General features: G+C 57.5%; 1 protein-coding gene and 1 long non-coding RNA gene across 4 annotated transcripts in view; one reads left to right on the forward strand and one right to left on the reverse strand.

Annotated features, from left to right (window-relative positions):
• CUEDC1 (CUE domain containing 1) overlaps nt 1-23,399 on the forward strand; it is an 84,186-nt gene extending 60,787 nt beyond the window's left edge. For 2 of the 3 annotated variants that reach the window (XM_023244509.2, XM_023244510.2), the window contains exons 2-11: nt 2,555-3,183; nt 7,308-7,435; nt 12,305-12,431; nt 13,160-13,352; nt 14,453-14,554; nt 16,892-16,963; nt 17,793-17,886; nt 18,588-18,646; nt 19,461-19,531; nt 21,639-23,399. In XM_023244509.2, the coding sequence (XP_023100277.1) occupies nt 2,848-3,183; nt 7,308-7,435; nt 12,305-12,431; nt 13,160-13,352; nt 14,453-14,554; nt 16,892-16,963; nt 17,793-17,886; nt 18,588-18,646; nt 19,461-19,528 (1,179 nt within the window). In that variant the 5' untranslated portion in view covers nt 2,555-2,847 and the 3' untranslated portion in view covers nt 19,529-19,531; nt 21,639-23,399. The remainder of the gene's footprint in view (nt 1-2,554; nt 3,184-7,307; nt 7,436-12,304; nt 12,432-13,159; nt 13,353-14,452; nt 14,555-16,891; nt 16,964-17,792; nt 17,887-18,587; nt 18,647-19,460; nt 19,532-21,638) is intronic. The other variant, XM_023244511.2, reaches the window with a different exon arrangement.
• Nucleotides 1,215-2,558, reverse strand: LOC111557842. Its single transcript, XR_006590044.1, has 2 exons — nt 1,976-2,558; nt 1,215-1,806 (listed from the first exon to the last, which is right to left on the reverse strand). It is a non-coding gene; the product is annotated as an uncharacterized LOC111557842 (long non-coding RNA).
• Nucleotides 23,400-24,587: the final 1,188 nt, after the last annotated feature.

A 24,587-nucleotide genomic window follows, 5' to 3' on the forward strand; every position in this document is an offset into this window, starting at 1 on the left:
TCTTTGGGCAATTCTGACAAGTCTCGGGCATCAGTCTCTTCGTCTGCAATGTGGAGCACGCTGTGGGGCTGGCCCAGAGTTGTCATCCGTCACATATTGGGGCACACACAGAAAAATGCTGTTTTTCCAGGCTTTTCACCTGGGGTAAATGGAAGAGGAGGCTGCTTGACCTGCGGTTTCTCCAGCTGCCCAGGCCAGCCAGGCCTCCCCCGGGGCTTCGCAGATCAGTACTCCTTCCAAGGGCTGAAGGACGCCCTCCCCCCGCCCCCTGCCCAACCCTGGGTAGTAGCTCGGCCAGTGTCCCGACTGCTGGCTCTCTGGTTTAATTCTCACTGAAGCCCCATAAGTACGGGTGAGGTCATTGGGCACCGAGAGGAGAGGACACTCCTGGGAGGTCCCACAGCTGGGGAGTGGCAGAGCAGGGATTGCAGCCTGGGTCTGAGCCACTGCACTTCCTGTAAACGGTGGGGGTGCGGGAACTTCCCGACAGTCACACCCCGAGGGGCCGGTCCGGGTGGCCGCTAAGGGGGAAATGTGGACCCCATCATCTTCCCTCCTCCTCCACCAGGGGTGGATCAGGTCCTGGCTTCCATCTCTAAGGGTCTCCCCTTGGCTAAATGAGAACCAAGTCTCTGTCTTAGTAAATTACTTGCAGGGCAGGGGAGAAGGTGGCTTTACTCCAGAGGGTGTTCACACAACGCACTGACTCGAATGTGTGATGACACCAGGACAGCAGACGGCGGCCCTGGGCACTGGCTTCCCGGGCCCCGTGTCCCTGAGGTCCTTGTTAGAGGCCTCAGCGCAGGTTTCCAGAGCTCGGGGTAGTGCCTCGCCCTGGAAAGCGTTCTGGCAAAGTCAGACCAGCATCCTCACCTCCCGATGTGGCAGGGTTGGCGGGAGGTGTGGACATGGGGGTTGGGGTGTCTAAAGCCGGCTGTGGGAGGCCATGTTGTACTTGGCGACCTTCCTGTGCTCATGTTCATAACAGTTCCTGGACTGATCATTTGAGGTCACCCCTCCGTTTCTCCTTGTGACATGGCTCTAGCCTCTCTGGAACGTGAGTTGCTCATTTGGGAAGAGAGGGCGTGTAACAAGTTGGATGGTAAATCATGCTTCACCCAGTCAACAGAATACTACTCAGGCATTAAAAATGACGCAGATCTCTATGTTCTGACACGAGAAGATGACTACAATACATTACTAAGCAGAAAAAATAAGTTGCAGAGAATTTATGGTTTGACCACATTTCAGGAAAAAAAAATTCATACCTATGGTAGTAGATGCATAAAGGAAGTATCTAAATGTAGATACACCAGAGTGTTCACAGGTGTGTTCCGGAAGCTGGGAGGGATTATAGTTCTGTAACATCTGTGTCCAGAGGTTGCATGGGGCCAAAGTGCTTCTAGTTTTCCATTCTTGAATACAGCTCACTTCTCTGGACTGGGCAGACCCCCACCCGACAGGCCCCAGAACAGGAGCCCTGGACAATTTCCACGGGCCTCTCAGGACGCAGATCTTTCTAGTAGGTTAGAATCTCAGCATGGTGGCACTGGGGGACAATACGCAGCCTCATTTGACCTGTGCGGAGACTGTCCTAAGGGCAGAGAGGGAATCCGTAGTAGCGCTGGCTCTTCTGACCCCAGAGGGAGTGAGAGCCCCTCTGTTGCACTTTCCACGCTCCTCTGCTCTTGTCTTTCCTATACCATCAGCTGTTTGACTGTTGGAATCATGGCAAGGAAGATCCTCATGTCGATTTGCTCAGACGCACGTTTCAGTGTCAGCTGTTAACGATTATGATCCCAAGTCCTAGAAACGGGAAAACAGGTTTGCACCTGTTTCATCAAACTTAGGAAATACCCTTTGATGGAACGGTCCCTTGAAATAAAGCTGCCACTTTTCTACAACTAACAAAATTACTGTGAATCTTGGGGTAAGCATGAGAAATTCAGAATTTGATGTTTTTAGATGTACTCACCTCTCAGTTGACTGCACTAACAAAACTGTGACCTTCGCAGTGATTTACATGCTTGGTGGTGAGTGGGCAGGACAGTTTTCTGTCGCAGATATAATGGCACTCTCCACAAACTGGAGGCCATGGTGTTGGGATCAAGTTGGGACCCTGATGTGAGAAGCAGAGACTGGGTGGGTCGGAGACCGGAGGGTCAGGATGGGACCTGTACAGGCCCCTCCTGCCCTCAGGTCCTCAGGGCTCCTTGGCAGTAGGAGTAGGGATTGAAACCAGCAGCCACAGTCCTGGGTTCAAATCCTAACTCCACTTCCTCAGCATCTATGCCTCAGTTTTCCTACCTGCGAAATGGGGATGCTAGAGCCTACCTCACAGTGGTGTCCTGCGTCGACCCACGCAGAACCCATGGTGCCTGGCCCAGAGTAAGCCGTGGCTAACAGGTAGCAATCCTGCGTCAGTACAGAACAGTGGCTATTTAATTATTGCAGCTGGAGAGAAAGCACAAAGAAGTGGTTCTCCCGCGGGCGAGGCAGGAGCACCCCCGTTCCCTTGCCATTCAGCTCCTGACTCCTCCTCCCTCGGTTTCAGGTGGGACCGTCGGTGGAGCCGGCTCCAGGATGCCCCGGGGGTGTGGATGACCAGCTGCCCAGCCCGGATGCCGCCGCCCCGCGAGGGCCGCTCCCCGAGGGCCGCCGGTGGCCCCGCGCCCTAGCCTCCTGACCCGGGGACCCCGCGCGCCCCGCCCCGCCCCGGCCGCCCAGGGGAGCGGGAGCCACGGGAAGGAGCCTCCCGAGCCCGCCGAGCGAGCGGCCACGGCGCAGGGACCCGGGGGCAGGGGCTCGGCGCCGGCCGCCAACATTTTCCCCCAGCGGCTCGGCAAAATGACCAGCCTGTTCCGCCGGAGCAGCAGCGGCGGCGGGGGCGGCGGCTCCGCCGGGGCGCGCGGGGCCGGGGCCGGGGGCGGCGCTCCCGCCTCGCAGGAGCTCAACAACAGCCGGCCCGCCCGCCAGGTGCGCCGCCTCGAGTTCAACCAGGCCATGGACGACTTCAAGACCATGTTCCCCAACATGGATTACGACATCATCGAGTGCGTGCTGCGCGCCAACAGCGGCGCCGTGGACGCCACCATCGACCAGCTGCTGCAGATGAACCTGGAGGGCGGTGGCGGCAGCGTCTACGAGGACAGCTCCGACTCGGAGGACAGCATCCCCCCGGAGGTAGGGGCGCGGCCCCGATCATTCGCCTGGAGCTCCAGCGCTGTTTGAACCTCACAGAGGACTTGGGTTGTTTCCCCTGGATGAGTTCTAACTCGCGGGTAGCGGGTTTCTCCTAGGAACACCATACCCAAATCAGCCAGTGGCCTTTTATGGGCAGAAATCATGCAGTCATTCAACAAACATTGAACACCTACTCAGTGGTGTGCCACGCACTGTACTGGAGCCAACTCAGGGGTCATCAGAATCGAGGAGCTTGTTAAAAATGCAGACACTTGGGCCCTACCCCAACATACTGAAATACAATTCCAGGCTGGGGCCCTCTAGCCTGTATTTTTCTAGAAAGGCTCCTTTTGAACCTCTGGGTGTCCACCTTGGCCAAGTCAGACCAAGTTTCGGCCTGCACAGAGCTCACAAGAATCAGGCAATGACAGCCTCCAGTGGTAAATGCTATGATGGGAGAAATGGAAGCAGGAGAGGCTTCCAGGATGGCTTCCCAGAGAAGGGAGGGCTAAGCTGAGGCCCGAAGAAAGAGTACGGAGCAAGGGAAAGGGTGTGCAGGCAGAGGGAACCACTCGTGCAAAGGTTAAGAGGTGAAACAAAGCACGAGTCACTAGGGAGCTGGCCGTGGGACCATCTGTCAGGACCCTGGAATGAGCAGAGACCGGCAGCTCGAGGAGGCCTGGTGGTTGAGAGCGAGCAGGGCTGTATCCTTAGAGCACAGGGAACCGTGGAAGAGCAGTGACCTCAGACTTACTAACTTCCTCTGACCAAGCCATGCCGGAGGCGGGAGCAAGCAGTGCCCGAGCGGTTCCCTCCTTCCTCAGGGAGGTAACTGGGGGAGAAAGGGCCACCCTGCTGCATCAGGGCCCAGCCGGCCGCATCCAAGAGTCCAGTAAATGTTTGGCCCCTCAGTCTCCGCAGGACCTGCAGTGCTGGGTACAGAAGGGGCACACAGGTCACCACCTGCAGGGACATCTGGGGCATGTGGCCATGGGTAAGACTGAGCAGGTGGGATTTAACTCCGCTCTTCATGGAGTCCCAGCCTGTGCCAGGCACCACCCTACATGTTTTAGGTGTATCGGTCCTTCCAGCCCTCATACACTTTGTGAGGTGGCATTATTATTACCCTCTTTCACAGAGAAAACCTAGACCCGGCTCTGGCCTCAGACTCCATCTCAGTGTCAACACAGCCCTGCAGGGAGATGCCCACCTGCCCTCCCTTAGTGGGTGCTGCCTGGGATTTCTGTCTCCAGGCAGGGGAGAAGCTCTGTGGGCAGTGGCATCTGACTCACGCCCGTGCCACCTGCAACACCCAGCACGATCCTGGCACATAGCAGGCACCCAAGGAATGTTTGTTGAGTGAATAAATGTTGCTGCTGTCTTTGCACAGCTTTCTTTAGTCTCTTTCCTGAGGAGACCACTCTTGACCTGCCTGGATTAGCCAGTGGAAGGAGTCTTAGAAAACCCAGATGGTCTTTGTAGAAAGGAGGGGTGTGCGTGTGTGTGTAGGCGTGGGCGTGTGTTTGCAAATACATCCTTTAAGTGTGAGCAGGAAGGAAAGTATTCTGCATACTTTGACCCCTTCCACAGTCTCATTTATCCTGCAGTCTGGCAGGTAGGGGAGAATAATCTTTCCTCCTTTGTCCATGGCACCCACAGGGCTGTGAACCTTTGTGGGGCTTCACCATCCCCCTAGTTAGGCCTGTACTGTGCGAGCTTCTGTTTTTCTGAGACCCTTGCTTTCCAAATTGAGCCCCTTCTCAGCACCCCGCCTTGGCTGTGTCCCCAAGCCCCCACCTTTGGAGCTCTGCCTGGCCCGTCGGCAGGCAGTTCCTGAGCCAGCGGAAAGTGCTTCAGAAAATTTATGAGCAGCAGCTGGAATGACAATAATGGCTGACTGGTGGATGGTGGGCTGCCCGAGGGGGATCCTTGCTACAGAAACATATCTCCTGTCAGACAAATGGCCCAGCCCCCAGCCCCGAGAGCACCTGGCAGGCATCTGTCACCCACACGGAGTTAAGCCAAGAGGCCACAGAGCCGAAAACTTCAGCACCTTTAGAGCCAGAAAAACAACCTCATTGTGGCTGGTGGGGTTGCAGGAAGAGCGGCAGAGGGAGGCCAGAAACATGGCTGGGGTTACTCTCCCTGGAGACTCGGGATCAGCCTTTCTGGAGCGTGCCTGGCCCACTGCCTGCCTCCTTGGCGTTTCCTCATTCTGCTCCAGGAGCCTCTGATGAACGTCTGGTTCTTGCGGCCCCAGGAGGCTGTGCTGAGGAACGGAGTGGCTGCCAGGGGAGGGGGCCTCCTGGTGCAGCCCCCGAGGCCTGCTCTCCCTGAGTCTGGAGGCCGGCCGCTGCAGGCCACAGTCTAGGAAACCTCAAGCAGCTTCCTTCTGGGAAGAGTTCCTTCCCAGCTCTCCCCTCCTCCCCCATCTCCTTCACACCAGCCTCAGTGGGCCAGGTCGGCCAGCCACTGAGCGAGAAGCTGGCCTCAAGGCCCCGGTCTGGAACCCTGGCCCTCAGAGCAGCAGGGTCTGAAGAACGGGCTGGGGGTCAGGAGCAACACGTTCTCTGGGGGCACCTGGTAGTTGCTGAGCCCCTGTCCTGTGCCAGGCACCAGGGGCTCCCCAGTGAACTGGACTGGAGCTTGCAGTGTTCTCTCCCTCTCTTTTTGCTTCTTGTGGAAATTTGGGGTAAGCAGAGCAGTGGCCCACAAAGCAGCTACATTCTTCTTTTTCTGCAAAAGCATCTGTTTAAATACTTTCCGCCTCAAAGGAAAGAACGTTAGTGCATTCCAGGGCGGGAGGCCTCCTTGGGTCGGGCTGGCTGTGCATGCACGAAGTGTGGCAGTGCGTGTGTGAGTGTGTACGCACTCGTGTGTGTGCTCACTCACCTGCCAGGGTGTCCCTGCAAGACCCTGGGCGCCTGGGCATGGGTGGGCTCAGGGCAGAGAGGGGGTAGTGCAACCTGGCCCCGCCTCGGCTCGCAGAAACAGTTTAGCGTGACTTCTGCAAACTCACTCGGGGTTAAAAGGCAGGGCCTGGGGCCTCAGGCCCATTGACAGCCTCTGAGCCCTTCCCATGTTCCTTGGTCTTGGAGGAGATGGAAACAGAAGTGGGGAGCAGAGGACGGGAAGCTAAGGTGTAGGTCAGCTGGGGTTGGTTTGACCTGGGATCTCCTGGTTGATGGTCGCCTCCTGCCCCGGACTCCCCTGTGGATCTCTGGGGAAGGATCTAGGTCAGTCCACAGTGCAGGAGTCCTGGGTCTGCCCCAGCCCTTGGCTTTTCCCTGCCCCTCTTTCTGGCTTCTGGATGAAGAGAGGAGTCCAGGAGGGAGAGACATTCTGGGTCTCTCAGGTCTCCCTGAGACCTGGGTCTCTCCCCTTGCCACTGTCCCCCCTGAGAATCCAACCAGGGTGTGTAGGCATTGGGCCTGACAGACAGGTCTTTGCTGTGGACGCCATGTCCAAGTTGAAAACTCAGTTCTGAAAATAACGCATGGCTTTGCCATGTCACTTAGTCAACCTGGGTCTCAAGTTCCTTATCTGTAAAATGGGCGTAACAATCCTTATCGTACCTTGCCAAGTTGTTTGAGGTTAAGGTGAGCTAATTGAGGTAGAGGCAGTCTGAGAGCATGAATGACGTTAAAGTTACTTACCAGAAGGAACACACATACCGAAGGGTACATGTGGCTGTGTGGCTCGATGAAGTTTCCCCAGCACCCGGGGTCAAGAAACATCAGCAGAGCCTGGAATCCGGGTGTCTTCGCAGCCTTCTCCACCCCCCGCAGAGGTCATATTGCTCTGACTTCTAGCACTGTGATTTGTTTCGCCTGTTTTTAAACCTTGCTTGGATGGGTAATGCTGCTCTGAACATTCTTTCGGGGACGTGTGCTTTCATGCCCATTGAGTATGTTGGAACTGTAGGGTCAGAGGCGGCCATGCGTTTAGCTTTACAGAAGCCCAAACAGTTTAGCAGAGTGGCGGCCGTGTCCCTTTACACCCCCACCAGCAACACAGCGTTCCCTTACTATGCATCCTTGCCCACACTTGTGATTTTGTCTGAATGTTATGTAAATTCAGGGAAGGATTGTTAACATTTTTTTTTTTTATTGTGTCTGATATAGATCTTGGAGAGGACTTTGGAACCTGATAGCTCCGATGAAGAACCCCCGCCTGTATACTCCCCGCCAGCCTACCACATGCACATGTTCGACAGGCCTTACCCGCTGGCTCCCCCCACCCCACCTCCCCGGTGAGAATCCATCTCCTCTCCGGGCTCAGGGCAGTGGGGCAAGGGATCAGGGGTTGGGCTTGAGAAACAAACACAGTGGGAAACTTGGCTGGACCCCTCAGTATATTATTCCACCAAGAACAGGCTTCTACAGCAGCAAGAGACACTTTAGCTAGATCCCAAGGAGAACTTTCATGCCGTAAGGATCGAAAGAGCAAATATTCACTAAATTCATACTCTAGGCTAGGTGCCGTGCTGAAGGTGACTGGGGACACGATGTTAAATAAGGCTCGGCCCTGCTCTCTGGGATCTTACAGTCAAGGCTGAGGCACGTGGGAGAAACATGTACTGACGCTTCCCCTCCTGAGCCGTCGGCAAACATTACTAATTGATCACTGTGCTCTTTCCTGCTCCGTTGAGACAGAGCTTCAGAATGCTCTCCAACACAGCACTCCCAGAGTCCTCAGTGACTGATGGAATGGAGATCTATTGGCTATCCCTGGCCTAGGCATGTCGTGGGGATTTTCAGGCAATGGGAGCAAGTTAGGTCTTTTTCTGGGATAGTCTGGTAATTGGAGACCGAGGAATGGCCTGCCGGGTCCTTGGAGGCTTCTGGCAGGTGAGGGACTCTGTAATTGCGAAGTTTAACAGGAAGCTCGTTGCCAGCGGGGTCCCGCGGTCTCTCGGGTGCTTGTTTTTCTGTGCCTCGTGTCTGTAGGGGGGCTGCTGGGTGGAGCCCAGGTGCCTCTGTGTCCGGGAGTTTCATTTCCTTAGAATGGCTCAGGGCGGGGGTGCTGAGGAGTGGGGACACATGATGGGACAGGGGACTTTTCCAGGGGATCGTTCCTTCTGGGGATCTTGGGAGCCTCAGATGGCAGTAGTGAACTCTGTCACACCCGCGTGGAGAGTAACAGCAGCTACCGTTTACTAAGTGCTGGAAACCGGTGAGGCTTTGTACGTTCGCCGCTTAGGAGGCAGGCACTGTCATCCTCATTTCACAGGGGAGGAAGCGAAGCCTAAGAGAGGTTTCGTAACTTGCTCAAGACTACAGAGCTGAGCTTTGATTTGGTTCTGACTCCACAACCAATGTCCTTGCAGCTGTCTGTTGCCTCCCTTTATGAGAACATTCTCTGCGGTTGCAGCTCAGAGGAGCTGATGGAGGCCTAGAAGTTTACAGGGCAGAGGGGACAATGTTTTGAGTCAGGGGCAGGAGCAGAGCTGGGTCCTTCCTTGATTGCAGGGGGTACCAGGAGGCTGCAGTGTGGGGCGGGGGAGAGGCAGGGAGTGAGTGGGTTGGTCTGGGTGAGGCCTCGGCAGGACTGGCAGCCTGGCACAGGTCATGGGACCCAGGGCTAAATAGTTTTCCTTCGACTTTTCTTTCTTTTTTTAAAATATGCCGAGATGCTTTCACAAAATCTGTCAGGCAAAGTGGTTCTGCCTGTTTTTCAGAAGCGAAAACTGAGGCCGTAAGAGATGGGATCCCAGCATGAACCCAGGGGGACTCCGGCCACATCCTCCTTCCTCTCCTTTGTCCGGGTGTTCAGCTGCTGTGGGTGCAGTAGGGCTGCGGGCAGGGGCGGTGCAGCTCAGTGATTAAAGCCACTGTTGGGGGCAGGATGACCTCAGCACTAGACCAAGGCTCCAGAGGCCTGAGATTCAGGGTTCTGACCTGGAAATGAAGGCTTCGCTAGGCCTGGGAAGGATACAGGGAAGAGAACTTGAGTTGTGCAGTCAGAAAAAAGGAAAGTGCTCTCCCACCCCTGTCTTTCAGCTGCCCAACTTCTGATACTTTAGGTGCTTCTGCTGTGTGGGCTTTGGCTCACTACTTAACCTCTCTGAGCTTTGCTCCCCTCACATGTGGAGTGGGACTACTAATCCCGGCCTTGGCACTGCTGTGAGGACTAAAAGAGATACCGTGCGTGGAGCACTTAGCAGTCCCAGGCGTGAATCAGACCTACTCTCTGTGGTTTCCTGCTCCCTCCCATCCCTGGCTGTACCACTGGCCTCTGAGCTCTAATGTGGAACACTGAGACCAGTGGTGAGGCTTCTCTCAGGGGCCAGTGTTCAGAAGAAGCGGGGCCAGGCTCTGAGCGTGTGCCCCTTTGTCCCAGGATAGCCCAGATATGCCCCTAGGCCATCTCCAGGCCTAGAACATTCATTTCCAGCATTTATTGAGTCACCTGCAACATGCAGGTGCTGAACCATGTGTGTGACGCTGAGATGAATATAGCATTGCCTTGACCCCCAAGGAGATCGGAGTCTGGGGAGAGGTACAGGGCTGGGGGCAAGAAAGCCTGCGTAGAGGAACTCATGTCTGAGCTGTGTCCTGGAGAGGTAGAGGACAGGAGGGCATTTCAGGCAATGGAAGCAGCATGTGCAAAAGCCAGGAGGCAGGAAAGGGGGAACCATCCAGGAGCTTCAGGAGTCCGGGGAACTCCAGGAAATGTGGAATGGCCTTGAAGGCTGGAGGTCATGGGGAGCCTCTGGGTCCTCTGAGGAGCTTTGGCCTTATCCTGCAGCCAGCAGGTTTAAGCCGGAGAGTGACAGGATCAGGTTAGTGTTTTAACAATCTCCGTCTGGCTGCCAGGAAGGGGTTTGGGGGAGGAATAGCAGGAGGTCCCTGAGGGACTGCAGCCAGGGCGGCAGGGTTTGGGAACTTGCCTTGCTGAGACACAGAGAGGCAGGGTGATCCGAGGGGTAAGTGCCCGGAAAGGCAGGACCCCTAGGCCCAGATTTCACTGGCCCCATCTGTGTGTCCCTGGACAGGGCCTGGATCCATCTGGGCCTCAGTGTCCAGTGTTTACCAAAATTCCTGCCTGGGAGGTTTATGTCTGAAATCTTCCTCGAGTGTGATGTTCCATGGGTAAACCTGCGGGTCTGATGGGTGTGCAGTGTTAGTATTGGGGCCTAGGGGCCAGGAGAGCCTCCCAGCCTTCTCTCTCCTTCCCCTCCCCCAGCTTGCCCTTCCCTCTATCTGAGGGATGAAAGAGGTCTCTCAAACCCAAAGGCACCCCTCCGCACTGGCCACCTGCTGTTTTTCCATTGAAATTACAGCCTTAGAAGTTTTTTATTTGCCTCTCAGCTCATTTCTGACATTCCTTTCCGACCACAATGGAGTTGCCTGGGCTCAGCCCCCCCCCCCCCCCCCCCCCCCCCCCCCCCGGCTCTCGCAGCTGTGGCTGACCTCATCTCTGCTAGTGCCAGGGCAAGGGCTGGGGAGGGACTGGGCACGTCCTTCCTTGGGACCACGGGCCCAGCAGTCAGGGAAATGGGGCTGAGGAGGGGGCCTCCGGCTCCTGTCCCCCCTCGCCTCTTGGTCTCAGTAACTAATGGCCAGAGGGGTCCCAATGCAATTCTGGGAGTCTCTCTCTGCCCTTGCCTGGGTGGCTCTGGGTGTGGTTGAGTTGGGGTGGGTACCTGTGTCCTAGGGGAAGATGCTGGAGAGGAATTCGCTGTGCTGGGACCAACCCCGGGGGGTCTGCGAGTCCCCAAGAGACATCCTCTCCTCTGCCTCGGGCCCTTGGGAGAAATGAAGCCTCCAACAGTGACAGGCGGCAGAGTGATGTGGAGAGAGATCCGCCTAGGACTCAGAGTCCCGGGTGGCGATGTGTGCTCTTCTGGAGCGGTCCCTCACCTGTACACAAGAGGGTGGATAGCGTGCTGGTTTCCTTGGCTCCCACCGCGCACTTAGCAGCTTGTTATCCCGTCTGCTGCCGCCCCCGCACCCCCCCTCGTCCTGCCAGGCCACCCGCCCAAAATAGAAAAGGAAAGGAAGTTATTTCCACAGTCAGCGGCAGCCCGGAAAAGCTCCCCTCTAGTGAGGGGGCGGGCGGGATTCCTGGAGCTGGAGACAAATCAAAGCCAGGCGAGAGCGGCCGCCACCCCCGGCCCGCTGCCTTCTGTGTGTGTCATTTCCCTGATTCAGCAGAACACGTGTCCTGCGGTTGCCACGCTGCAGGCTGCCGAGGAGCTGTGGGGAGCTCCTGGCCTGGCCCCAGGCTGCCCTCAGGCCCGGGATGGCAGGGCAGAAGGCTGGGGGTCAGGGGGGGCCCATGGCCCCCCTTCTCTGCCTGCACACACCCTCCCCTCCACCGTTGGCCTCTGCCTTGGCCCTCGGACCTCCTGCCAGGCACCTAGCGAATGAGGAGCTGCTCCTGAGCACCCCTTGGAACGAGAAACTTTCCATTCCCACCTTCAATGTGCCTTTTCAGAACTCTGTTCAAGACATAGCCTCAGAGCCTCATGAGGGGCTCCTGTATGCTTGGGCAGGGAGGCAGTTTTTCCATGAGGAAGCTGAGTCCCAGAGGGGAGCAAGGTCTTGCCCAGGACCATCCTGCTGGCTGTGACTGAGCCAGAACTGGAGCCTGGATCCGCTCTACTCTGTAGGGATCCTGCCGTCCCCATGTCCCCCCCCCCCCCCCCCCGGCAAACCAACATTTGGGCGGACTGGGCTTGGTGGTTTATGTGTCTGGTCACTGGGAGCACACCTGTTCTCAGCAGCCGTGAGGGCACACTGTCCTGGGTGCTAGGGAAATGCCGCTGTGTTTAGAGGACATTCGTAAACATCTACCTGTGAATCCATGACACGCAACTTGAGCGCCGTGAACACAGAGTGCTCTAGGCCTAGAGATCTTGAGGGCACAGGGTGGCTGGAGAGCAGGGACTGTCTGGAGCACGAGAAGGCTAGGCCCTGGGGCCAGAGACTGAGGTTAGCAGAGGCCTGATTGGGAAAATGAGCTGGAGCCCTTAGCCTTCGTTCTGGAGGCAGTGGAGGCCTTGGGAGGCTTCAGAGCAGAAACACCATTCTGAGCAGCTTCCCGGTGTGATGGGCCGGGACCCCCGTGTTTGGGCCTGACCGTTCCCTCCTCATTGTTCCCTCTCGTCCTCCAGCATCGACGTGCTGAGCTCCGGACCTGCTTCGAGCCAGAGGCGCTATCGTAACTGGAACCCACCACTGCTGGGCAACCTCCCGGATGACTTTCTCCGCATCCTGCCCCAGCAGTTGGACAGCATTCAGGTAACGGGGGAAGCCCCTAGCTGCCTGTGCCACACCTCCGCTTGCCCACGGCTTGTGCCAGCCGTTTTCACTTCCTGATGTTTAAGCCCGGGTGAGCTATTTCTGTTGCCTTGGGTTCGCAAGGAAAAAACGCTAAGCCCAAAGCCTCATTTCCTGTCTGGGCCTGCAGGTTTCCTATTCCACCCAGGAAAGGTGACAGCCCTGAGGAGTCCGTGGCTGCAGCCATCAGCTCAGGCTGGAGGGAGGTGGGCCTGGGGGCAACTGGCCGTGGAAGGGCAGAGCACCTTCCCTCCCTCCCGTGGGAAACGGCCAGGGGCAGCTCCTGCCCCTGACGTTGGCACGGCCCGAGAGGCCCTGCAGAAGGGGGCCTCGCCCTGGGACAGGTAGGACAGGGGGAGTTGGGAGTTTGGGAATCCCTGTGGAGCTAGCCAAGCTATTGAGCAGTTTGCAGATCACTTTTCAGGACTGATCCCTCGGGACTGACGAGGGATGGGGTGGTCCAAGGGGGAGGAAAAATAGTTTTAAGGCCTAGCCACTTTCTCCGCAGAGAGGCCTCTGGCCTGCTAAGTTGGATTTTGGCTGACCCCTAGAGCTCAGTAGCAGGTGCAGGCCCCAGGGTGCGGCTGGAGGCTCCTGGGAAAGAGCACGTGTGCACCCAGATGTGCGTGGATGTCTGTGCGGCACGTGCCCTCGCGAGAAGCCATTCGGTGTGCTTGCTCCCCCGTCAGGGTAACACTGGGGGCTCCAAGCCCACGAGCGGAGAGAGAGGCCTGCCCCCCGTGGCTGGGCCCGGGTCCCGGGACCAGGAGAACCGCTGGAAGCAGTACCTGGAGGACGAGAGGATCGCGCTCTTCCTGCAGAACGAGGAGTTCATGAAGGAGCTGCAGCGCAACCGGGACTTCCTCCTGGCCCTGGAGAGAGGTGGTGCACCGGGCGTGGTGCCACGGTCACTTCTGTGGTGGGGAAGGGGGCTGGAGTTGGCTTTAGCCTTGGGGCTCAGATGAGGCACTGAGCTGGAGGCCAAGGTGGCTTCTGTCCTGTTGATACACGACCCTCACCAAGTTAACCCCCCCGGGATTCTGGGATTCTGCCAACAGGGACACGGGTCAGCGGCCAACTCTTCTCCCTCCCCTGGGACTCAGAGCAAGAGGGATGTGCCTTCTTAGGCCCTCTCTTTGCCCCTGTGCCAGGCACTGGCCGTGGCCTGGAGCTGGGTCCATAGGGGCTCTCTGAGCAGAGGACATCAGAGCGGGGCCTCTCAAGTGTTTTGGCAGTTTGGGTTATCTCTGGCTGGGGACTATAGTTCCCGGTCTGGCTGCCTTTCTCCTTCAGGGTGGGAGTGTGTTTGTGGTGGGGTGCGGTGAGAGGCCCGTGGGAGGCCTGTCTTGTGAGGGTGTGTGTGTGTGTGTGTGTGTGTGACTGACAGTGTGTGGTTGGGGAGGAGTAAGGTGTGCAGAGAGAAGGTTGGCTCCAGACCTGCAGCCCAGGTGCTGGGGTCTCAGGGCCTGGCATTTTATTTTATTTTATTTTACTTTATTTTATTTTACTTTATTTTTTTAAAGTTTATTTATTTTGAGAGAGAGAGAGAACAAGCGGGGGAGGAGCAGAGAGAGAGGGGGAGAGAGAGAATCCCAAGCAGGCTCCATGCTGTCAGCTGTAGAGCCTGACGCGGGGCTGTATCCCATGAACCGTGAGATCATGACCTGAGCTGAAATCCAGAGTCTCTTAGCCCACTGAGCCACCCCGGCGCCCCAGGGCCTTTCCTTTTAAATGAAGGGTTGGACTACATGATCTCTCAGCGTCCTTCTAATTCTGATGTTCTAACATTCCACGTGCTTGTCAGGGCAGTAGTTTCTATGGTACGGCTGGTTCTTTGAGAGCCGGTTGACGTGTGTGTGCACATATTTTGTGTGTGTCATGTGAGATCTGGGGCCTTAGCCGCCAACGACCTCCTGTGTCTCAGCCCAGGGTGCCCCTGGGAGAGAGCTAACTGTCCTGACAGGAATGTGGTCCTTTTCCAGATCGCTTGAAATACGAGTCCCAGAAATCCAAATCCAACAGCAGCAGCAGCAGCAACAGCGCGGCTGTGGGAAATGACTTTGGCTTTCCCTCTCCTGCCCCAGGTAACCTTGCCTTCCTAGGAGAGAGGCCCAGAGGGCATAGAGGCTCACACCCCAGCTGTGCTTTGCATGTTTGGAGTTTAGAGGTAGGGTGAGGAAACAGGCTGGAGGGGAGGGTTCTGACCCCACCACCACACTGTGGCGTCAGAACTGTGAGTGACATGGCCCTCCACTTAGCAGGCCTGGACTCTTACCAATCCAGTGGCTGCTGGAGCCCCCCCTGGGATTGGCTAACAGGCTGGCTGAGCTCAGAAAGTGCCTGGAGCATGGCCAAGAAGGGGACATACCACATCACATATGTCTCGTGGTGGGTGGGCTCCGGAAGGACTCAAAGACTTCTAAGGCTTGATCTCTGCCCTGGGGAATGCAGGAGAAACATCCCCAAAATGGGTAGAGCCAACCAGCAAAGCTGAGGACACACTGATTATAGCAAATGCTCATGGTGAGAAGGGCAGGGAAGGGTTTATTCATTCAGTCGCTGGGGGAATACCCGTCGTAGCCAGGCCCTGCCCTAGTGTTGGAAGAAGAGAACTTTGAGTTTCATGTGCAAGGTGGTAAGAAGCAAGAACTGCCTCAAAAGAGGGGCAGGCCCCTCCAGGAGCCCTAACCCGCTGGAGGTGGGCCAGGAAGGGACAGCAGGCTGTTGGGATGCACGAATAAGCGTCGGGCTGGAGCTGGGAACATGGGAACAGAGAGGTCTAGGAGGCCTAGATTCCGTACTTGACATCTGGACCCTGCCCATGTGTCCCTGTGTGTGCGTCGAGGCCCCTAGCCAGTCAGTTCCTCCTTGCGTACGTAGGCTGCCCACCTCAGAGGAAGAAGCAGCAGCGGCTTTTGCCCAAAGCACACCTCACGTCACGCCGTGGAGTGGGGTGGTAGGGCAGAGGATGGGACCTCAGCTGATCCCAGCTCAGAGAAAGAAAATCCTGTGGAACTGATTCATAAGCAACAGGCTTGGAGCTTAGGCCCCACCAGATGTGCATCTGGTAGTCTTAACGACAGTCTCTTGTCCTTGATCCTGAATTAACTAGACACACCAGGGCTGCTGGGATGGATCATAATGACTCACAGGGGACTTAGCAGGCAAGGTGACTCGGGATTAGCCGAGTTGCAGGGTGGAGAGCAGGGGCTTTAGAAGGGCAGCGAGGGAGGCAAGTGGGTGCTGAGTGATCGGGGAGACTCTAGGTGGCCAACTGGGTTTTGACTTGGGAACTGGCCCTATTCTCATTCCTACTCATTGTCTAAGGAGTCAGGAACTCCATGTCTGGAGGGAGTTAATGGAGGAGCTGACCCAGGCAGGAAGGAGAAGGGAATCGGCACGGACAAATGTCTGCTCTGTGCCCACGCCTCGTCTCCATTCCCTTATTAACCCTCTCACTGGGTCGGGCTGCAGGCCAGCCTCTGTGTGCTGGTGAGTATCTAACAGCCAGATCAGGGTGCAGGGGCAGCCCCGGTGCTTAGCGTCTGGTGACTTCCATGACGTAAACACTCCCACCATGCTGGTTTCAAGCTACCAGCATGGCTTTGCGGAACACGGAGTGGGTCAGAGCAGCGGACGGTTGGAAGAGTGTGTGAGCCACGCACACAGGACATACCACTGTCTTGCCTTTTACACAAAAAAGCAAAGTGGGGCTTGGCAGAGAAAGAAGTCCTCCTCAAACCCCTAGTGTCCTCCTTTCTTTCTTTTTTTTTATTTTATTAAAAAAATTTTTTAAATGTTTATTTATTTTTGAAGGAGAGAGAGAGAGAGTGCAAGCAGGGTGGGGGGCACAGAGAGGGAGACACAGAATCGAAAGCAGGCTCCAGGCTCTGAGCTGTCAGCACAGAGCCCGACGCGGGGCTCGAACTCATGAACCGCGAGATCATGACCTGAGCCGAAGTCGGTTGTTTAACTGACTGAGCCACCCAGGCACCCCTCCTTTCTTTTTCTTTTTTTTTTTTTCTTATGTTTATTTTTGAGAAAGAGAGACAGAACATGAGCGGGAGAGGGGCAGAGAGAGAGGGAGACACAGAATCTGAAGCAGCCTCCAGGCTCTGAGCTGTCAGCACAGACCTGACACGGGGCTCGAACTTAGGAACTGTGAAATCATAATCTGAATCAAAGTTGGAGGCTGAACCTACCGAGACACCCAGGTGCCCCTAGTGTCCTCCTTTCTTAAAGCTCCCTCTTGGTTAGGGAAGAAGCCTGATTTTTGCCTCTCTCCTCAAATGGAAGGGTTGGGGCCGTCCCCTGTCCTATGGGGACAGCCCTGACCTGCTTCCCCTGGGCCCCCAGCCCCGGGGCCTTGGGCAGCTACTCTCCCTCTGCAGCCGGACCTCAGAGGTGTCTTCCCCTTCCAGGAACCGGTGACGCCAATCCTGCTGTGTCTGAAGATGCCTTATTCAGGGACAAGTTAAAACACATGGGAAAATGTGAGTCCTGCCTAGGCCCCCTCCCCATCTCTTCCAAGACAGGCCCTGTGGCCTCATAGGAGGGAAGGAGCCACGGGTGTTTTTAAGGTAGCTGACTCTGGGTGAACCAAAGTGACATTTTAATCGCAGGCTGGCTCCCTCAGCCTTCCTGCCTCGCTTCCCTCTCTGCGGCTGAGTGTGGATACAAATTAAGTTTTAAATCCTCTTGAGCCAGCTGTCTGCAGAAAAATAATAATGTGCTGCACCCACCCCACCCCGTCCCTGTTTCAGAGTTCACGTTCTTTGTGGCTTGAGGGGACTTGGCCTGATGAGTGGGGAGGCCCGTGTTAAGCCCACTGTCTGCAGGCAGGAGGCCAGAGGGGTCGGTGACCTCTCCCTGCAGAGTCCTGCTGGCCAGGATGCACCTACCCCCCTCCTCCCCTCCCCACCACCCAACCACGTGTGAATGAGGCTGCCATCCTTCCAGGCTCCATTTCAGGGAAAATCTCGGATTAGTCATGGAAATCCCAGAACCGACTCTGGAGGTGGTGAAGGGGGCGGGAGAGGCGGCGGGAAAGACAGCCAAGACGCATCGGTGTCTGTCACAGCTGGGGAAGGAATACCCGGATCTCGGGCTGCCTGCCCGGGCCTGGTCCTGCTCTCGGTGGCCTTTGCTGCCCCTGCAGGCCGGGCCGGGAGGGCAGCCTCCCTGCTTGGGGATGCCCGGCCACCCGCCGCTGCAGCCGCCGCCGCCGCCGCCGCCGCATTCCTGTCGCCCTCCCACCCAGGGGAGGGAAGGCGGGATGGCCCTGTGGCTGCGGCTCTCCGCTCACGGGTCTCTCTGCCCCAGCCACCCGGAGGAAGCTGTTTGAGCTGGCCAGGGCCTTCTCCGAGAAGACCAGGATGAGGAAGTCAAAGAGGAAACACTTGTCCAAGCACCAGTCGTATCCTTTCCGGCCTGGCGCTGGGGGGCTGCGGGCGCCGACCCCCTGGCCAGACTGCCGGGGCTGCGCTCTCCCTGGGGCTGGGACCAGCTCTGCGGCCACCCCTCTCCTCCGCGCGCCCGAGGCCAGCCCACCGCCCTGCCAGGACCACCACGACAGGCGCTGGGGACAGGCCAGCGTCTCCTGCTGCCTTCTGTGGGCTCCCAAGGAGAGAGCTCCACTTTCTGGCCGGGCTAATCTGCTCTTGGGAGAAAACTTGGTTCTTCCACTGAAACCAGCAAACCTCTCCCTGATTTCCTGAGTTGAATTGATCTGTAGATCTTGCTACCTCCCCACTTTCCTCTTTGTCCCCTGCCTCCTCGCTTTCAGTGGTTCCTTGAGGAAAAATAGGGTTTTCCACATTTTAACCTAGACTCCCACCCATGCTTGTCACATGGGACCCAGGCTATTAGAAGCTGAAACGGCCACTGGGGAACAGGGAGGAAGCCCCTTCTCCACCCCAGAGATGGGAGCTGGGTGAGAAAGTCTCCCCCCCGCCCAAGGAAAGGAGGCTTTGGGGAGCCCTGGGGGAGAAGTCTGGAAGGGGAGGAGTCTCCTGGGCTCGCAGTGGGTGGTAGCCAGCCAGGGGCAGAGGGCGGTATAACTGGAGGACAATGGCAGTGCCCCCCACCCCTGAGACGTTTTCCTGAACGGCCTGGCAGGCTGGGAGCTGCGGTGTCAACGGCCAATCTGCTGGACGACGTGGAGGGTCACACTTGTGGTGAGGCGAGGAGGGCAGGGAAGCAGGAGCTCTAAGTTGCTTGTGATGGGTGATCCTCCAAGAGGAGGGCCCGGGTATTTCATGGGTGGGCCCAACCTGGGGGGGATACATCATGGACAGGTGGGCAGGTGACCAAGGAAATGGGTCCTCCTGCTTGGTTCGTGTCGCCTCTCCTTTCCACTCCCCGAAGGGGGCCCCGGCCACACCTCCACCTAGATCTCTCCCTGGAGCACAAAGTGTCAGGTGCTGTTTCTGGGGAGTCTTCCCTGGGGTGGGAGGGGGCAGGCAGGCCTACTCACGTGGAGGGGCCTCACCTTTGAGAACCAAGCGCTGTGCAGTTTTAGTCTCTGGGCCCAGACACCTTTCAGCGTGCATGCAGTCCCTCCCAAAAGACACTGCCTTAGATGCTAGCAGGCCCATAGCTGAACCTGATCCTTAGGCCTCAGAGCAGAGGGACCCTTTGGTCAGGAGATACCCAGAAGCAAGGGCCAGGGGGGTCTTAGAGGCCATATGGAGGGTGCAACTTCCGCACCCATTTTATAGATGAGGAAGCTGAGGGAAGAACTTGTCCAGGGTCTCAGAGCTCAGTGATGCAGCCAGGCCAGCAGCTAGGTATTCTAACTCCACACTGTGCCCTGGTGCCCTCACCAGACCCACGTATCCCCCCACCCCCACCCCACCCCAGAGTCAGCTTGTGCCCCAGCAAACAAGGGGGATGGAGAGAGTTGGGTCAGTTCCCTTGCCCAGCCTGGAGGACGTGCCTGTGCGACACCCGGCACGGTGGAGGATGAGACAACTTCCCTCTGCTTTTCAGATGAAGACTTCCGGGGAAGGCGTCAGGAGGCACCCAAGATGGAGGAAGCCCTACGGGAAGGACAGTAAGAGGTAAGGCCTGGAGTCACAGCTGCCCAGAGACCGGGCCTGCCATGCCCTCCTCGAGGTGTCTTCCCAGGGCTCCGGAGGCATTGGGCTCAGGCAACTGGATGGCACAGGTCCTGGTTTTCTTCCCTTGTTGTGAGAGGGGACATGGTCTTCTGCATGGAACTCGTCTTTGGCCGGCCTTCCTTCCTTCCTTCCTTCCTTCCACCAGAGTAATCACACCTGCCTGTGCCAGATCCTGGGAAGAAGGGGGGGAAAGTCAGCTTTGACCTTGAGAGTTTACAGCCAAATTGAGAAGACAGTCCAGGATACACACTGCACAGTGGGAGGGCCACTTAAGAAAAAGTGACATGGCCTCACCACAGCCGAGCACAAGGAACCCTCCCACTGCCTGCTTGGGTTGGGTGGTGTAGGATCGGCCAAAACCAGATGAAGAAACAGCCTCTCTGAAGGCAGCTCTGTGTCTGGCTGCAGCCCTGGGCCCTCAGGCTGCTTTTCCTCCTCTTAACCTGTGCATCCCCGGGGTTGGCGGGGGGCGGGGGGTGGGGGTGTGGATCAGGGAATGTCAACACCTCCTCCAGGGCTCAGCGGAACCTGTCCCTGTTCCAACTCCCTCTCTGCCCATGCTTCCTTCCCCTAGCCGCTGTGTCCTACAAGGCTCCTTGAGCTGACGGTGTGGCAGGTATGACCCTGTTTGACTGAAGAAATACTTGCCTCCCTCAGGATAGTTGTAGTGGAGGGAGATTGGCCAGCTGGCCTTCACATCACTTCAAAGTGACTGCCTGTCACATCCCCCCCCCCCCCACGATGTGGACACACTCAGTCTTTCCTCATGCACGGAGCTGCACCCACGATTTCCACTGCTCCAGAATGCTCAAATACGGCCAGCCAGGGAAGGGCCCCACAGCCCCACCGCTGCTGCCATTCGGTCTCCTTTCCACTGCTCCCTGGGAAACCGTGTCTGGTCCAGAGCCGCCCCCCACATCAGGACCTTGCCATCATTTATTTCTCTCCCCAAGTCTTCGAGCTTTTCCTTTTCCAGCTTCTTCCTCAAGTCTATATCCTGTTCCTCCTCATCTTAAAAGCCAAGAGATTTCATTATTTCCCTTCATTGCCCGACTTGTGAAAAAGTGGTCTCCTCTCCACCATCCCCAGGTTGATCCAGGAAGGTCACCGGCAGGCAGGACCCGGTCCTTCTCCGGTTCTGTATCTTTGTGCCATGCCCCGCCCCCCTACCCTGCTTCTGTGGCCCAGGGCTCCTGGGCCGTCTTCCTCTCTTCCTCTCTTCCTCTCTGCCGTGTGCTTCCTGCTCCTGATGCCCCTCCGGGTCCCTCCGCCCCAGCTCTCCCCCGAGGTCCACCTTTGACTCTCTTCCAAGTCTTCTCACTCCAACAGCAATACTTCTGTGCAGTGGGCTCCAGAGTCTGAATCTCCCTCTTAGTCAGTCCGCCACATCCACCCTGCATCCCCACCGTGCCCAGGATTGTCTTTCCAGCCCTGGGTATGAACTCACTGGCAGCCAAACAACACCTTCCTCCCGACTTCCCCATTTCATTTCCCCTACCCCTTTCAGCTCCGCGCTGGCAAACTCTCACGGCCTGGTTAACGCTTGCTGGTCTCTTCGCTGCCCCTGCTCTGCTCACCCCATCTCCGGGACACCACTCTCCTGCCACTTCCCTCTTGCTGTTTGAGCGAGTACAGGCTTCCGAACTCCCAGCCTGGTGTGTGTGGCCCGCTGAATTCTGACCCCAGTTTAGTTTTCTGCCCCTCCAGGTCCCCTGGGTCCAGCTTATCTGAGCTACAGCTGCGTCCTGGAATGGGCTGGCCCCTTCCCCACCTCTCGGCCTTTCCTATCCAGCCGCTTCCCCAGCCTCCTACTCTATCTCTAGCTGCCAGAGGCCCTGCTCTCACTGTTGTAGGAGCTTGGGTTTGGGGGGGGGGGGGCAGGGCATGACCCGAGGCAGAGTTCCAAGGCTGGCATAGAGTCCCCGGAGGAAGGACAGGGCACCTGTCTTTGGTATCTTCTGCCCCAAACTGTCTCTCCAGGAACCACTGACAAGGAAAGACCCCTGGGCTCCATTGAAACACTTCTTCCATCTCTCTTCCCCACCAGATGCCAGCAGTTCCTCCTCACCGGACAAGATCAGACCTGGCAGAGGCGGCTGGAGAGCCAAACCGGCCCCCAGCTGAAGGGCCCAGCTGCAGCCGGACAGATGGTGCTTGAGTACTGAGGCCTCGTGATTCTCCGGCCCCAGTCCAGCCCAGCCACTGCCACTGCCACTGCCACTTTCACGGGACTTAGAACTTTGGAGTTTTGTGCTGTGATTGGAGGAAGGACCTGGGGCCCCTAGGGGCAGCAGCCAATCATGGCCCCTTTTGTAGCCAGGCTGTTCTATGGGCAATGAGCAGAAATGCAGGAACCACCATCAACTTGACCCCCCCCCCCCACCTTGTTTAAAAAAATCCCGGAAAATAGGCAAAGGTTGGGGTGCCCAAGAGGGCAGGATGGTGAAGCCCTGAAGGCAGAGCCCCTGTTTCTCTCCTTTCCCCATCTCTCCTTCTGGGCAGCAGACACTGCCCGACAACCCCCACCCCCCCCATCCCCATCCTCAGCTCCCTCCTGGGCACCTTGGGCCCTTGATTCCCATGATTTCCTGCATCCCAGCCGTTTCCCCAGGGCTGCTGACACTTGGTACCATCACTGCACAGAGCCGTGGGTAGGAGAGCCCTGGGCAGTCACTCAGGCTCCCTCTGAGTAGTTACTGGCCACCGCAGAGAGGTATCTACTGACCGCCCCTCCGGCTGCCTCTGGGGTTTGCATGGGCCCCCAGCAGGGACGGGGAGGGTGGCCCCCAGGGAGCTGGAGGACTCTTGCCAGGCAGGAGGATTCTTTACTGTGGCAGGAGACAAAAACCAATTCTGGATGGGAACTGGGGAGGCGGGGAGGGGGGGGCGCAGTTCACGGGTGGGGTAGGGGCCCTGAGCAGAAGTCCTGCTGTCACTAAGGGTGAGCAGCAGCAGGTTCTGAAGTGATCCTTGAGAAAGTGCAGGACTGAGGAGCGTGGGGGATGAGGCTGCCAGCCTGGGTGGGGGCAGGGCGCCTGGGGCAGAAGGGCTTGCTGGGCGTCTCTTGCCTAGAACAAGAAGGTGAATGATCCGAGGAGGCACACTCCGGTTCTACGAGCCTTACCGGGCACCGACCACTGCCAGTGGGAGGGTGGCTGGCCCGGTCTCTCCGGCCAGACTTCGAGACGGGAACGCGCTGACCTCTCCAGAGAACCCGGGAGCCTGGGCAGGCACGAGGCGTCGCGGCCCCCGCAGTGGAAAACCAGCCCAGCCCAACCGCGCGGGGTGGGGAGGTTGGAAGTGGGAGCCAAGCCTCGGCGGGGCCCTGGTGGCCGCAAGTCGCCCCTAGATAGTGAGGACTTGGCGGGCGCGATCGCACCTCCTTCCGCCGAGGCCGGGCGCACTCGGTGGCCCAGCTTTCCCGGCGCGCTCCGAAGAGGCGGCCCCCGGAGGACGTGGGGGTGGGGACCGGGACGCGCAGCGCCGCCGCGGAGCCCGACAAGTTTGGCACCCGCGCGGGGCCTAGGGCGCTGGCGCGGGGCCGCCCGCCCTCTGCTGCTCCCTGCGACCCGCCTGTGGCCCCCGAGGAGCCCCTGGGCCGCCAGCCCGAGCTCCGAACAGCCTGGGCCCGGGGGGCAGAGGAGGGGCCTCTGGGCTGTGGCCGTGACCCTCCCGGCGCATGGCGGGGAAGCCCCAGCCCCACGTCTGTGTGTGTTGCTTTGTTAGTTGTTTTTTCTCCTATGTGTGGGTTTTTTCTTGGAGCTGTTTCATAGGAATTCCTGTAATAAAGACTTGGTGTTCTCTTGGTGCTCTGATGTGGCCGGCAGTGTGGGCTGGACCCTTCCTCCTCTCTTCTTGTCCTGGGCAGGGTTTGGCCCCTGGAGCCCCCCCTCGCCCCCGAGGGTCACCTGCCTCAGTTAACCCGCAGCGTCTGTAAGGCCCCGAGGGTTCAGCTTTCTCCGCAGCGCACTCCCGAGAAGAGACCTGCCGCCCGCAGGGCAACCTCGCCCACCTGCTGCTTTGCTCTGCGCAGTCGCCTTCCTGTTTGCCCTGGGGAAAATCCCTAGCTCCTCGGCAAAGGAAAACTCCAAGGCAAAAGCCAGTGTGTGGCGAAAGCTTACCCAGATATCCAGAAAGCTTCAGGAGTGACGCTGACGGGAGGCTGCAGGGAGGTGCAAAGGCCCGTAGAGATCTTCCCATTCAAGGACCTCTAGCTTTCTTTCCCTTACTCCCCAGCAGTATAGGACTACTGCCCATGCCAGGGAACTCCCAGCCCAAAGAGGAAGCTGGTGCCCTTTGCAGACAGGGCGGTTCTGAAGGTTAAAAGGTTCTTTGTTGTGTTGAGCCCATAGGCCTCCTTGTGGCTTTCACTCACATTTTATTCTGGGCTCTCAGTCACCCAGGCCAAGGCCACGGCTCTAACCCCTGCTGCCACATTTGAGCTCAGTCTGGAGGAACAATGCAGGTTCTCCCTGCCCTCCTATAAACAGGTTCTCCTTCACCCCCAGTTAGACCAAGGTAAGACAGCGGGTGATGCTCTCCATACATACTGTTTGGATGTGGGCAAACCAAGCTGATCCTCTAACCCTGGCTCTGTGCATTAAAAAAACCAAAAAACATATATATATATATATATATATATATATATATATATATATATAGTATAATATATATGTAATATAATATATATTACATATATTTAATGTTTATTTTTGAGAGAGAGAGAGAGAGTGCAAGCAGGGAGGGGCAGAGAGAGAGGGAGACACAGAATCTGAAGCAGGCTCCAGGCTCTGAGCTGTCAGTGCAGAGCCCAATGTGGGGCTCAAACCCACGAACAGCGAGATCATGACCTGAGCCACCCAGGCACCCCTAAAAAAATATTTTTATGTAATCTCTACACCCAGCATGGGGCTTGAACTTACAACCCCAAGATCAGGAGCATGCTCTACTGACCGAGCCAGCCGGGTGCCCCAGTGTTGTGCATTTTTTACTGATA

This window comes from Felis catus, chromosome E1 (genome assembly GCF_018350175.1).
Source record: "Felis catus isolate Fca126 chromosome E1, F.catus_Fca126_mat1.0, whole genome shotgun sequence".
Taxonomy (NCBI): Eukaryota; Metazoa; Chordata; class Mammalia; order Carnivora; family Felidae; genus Felis; species Felis catus.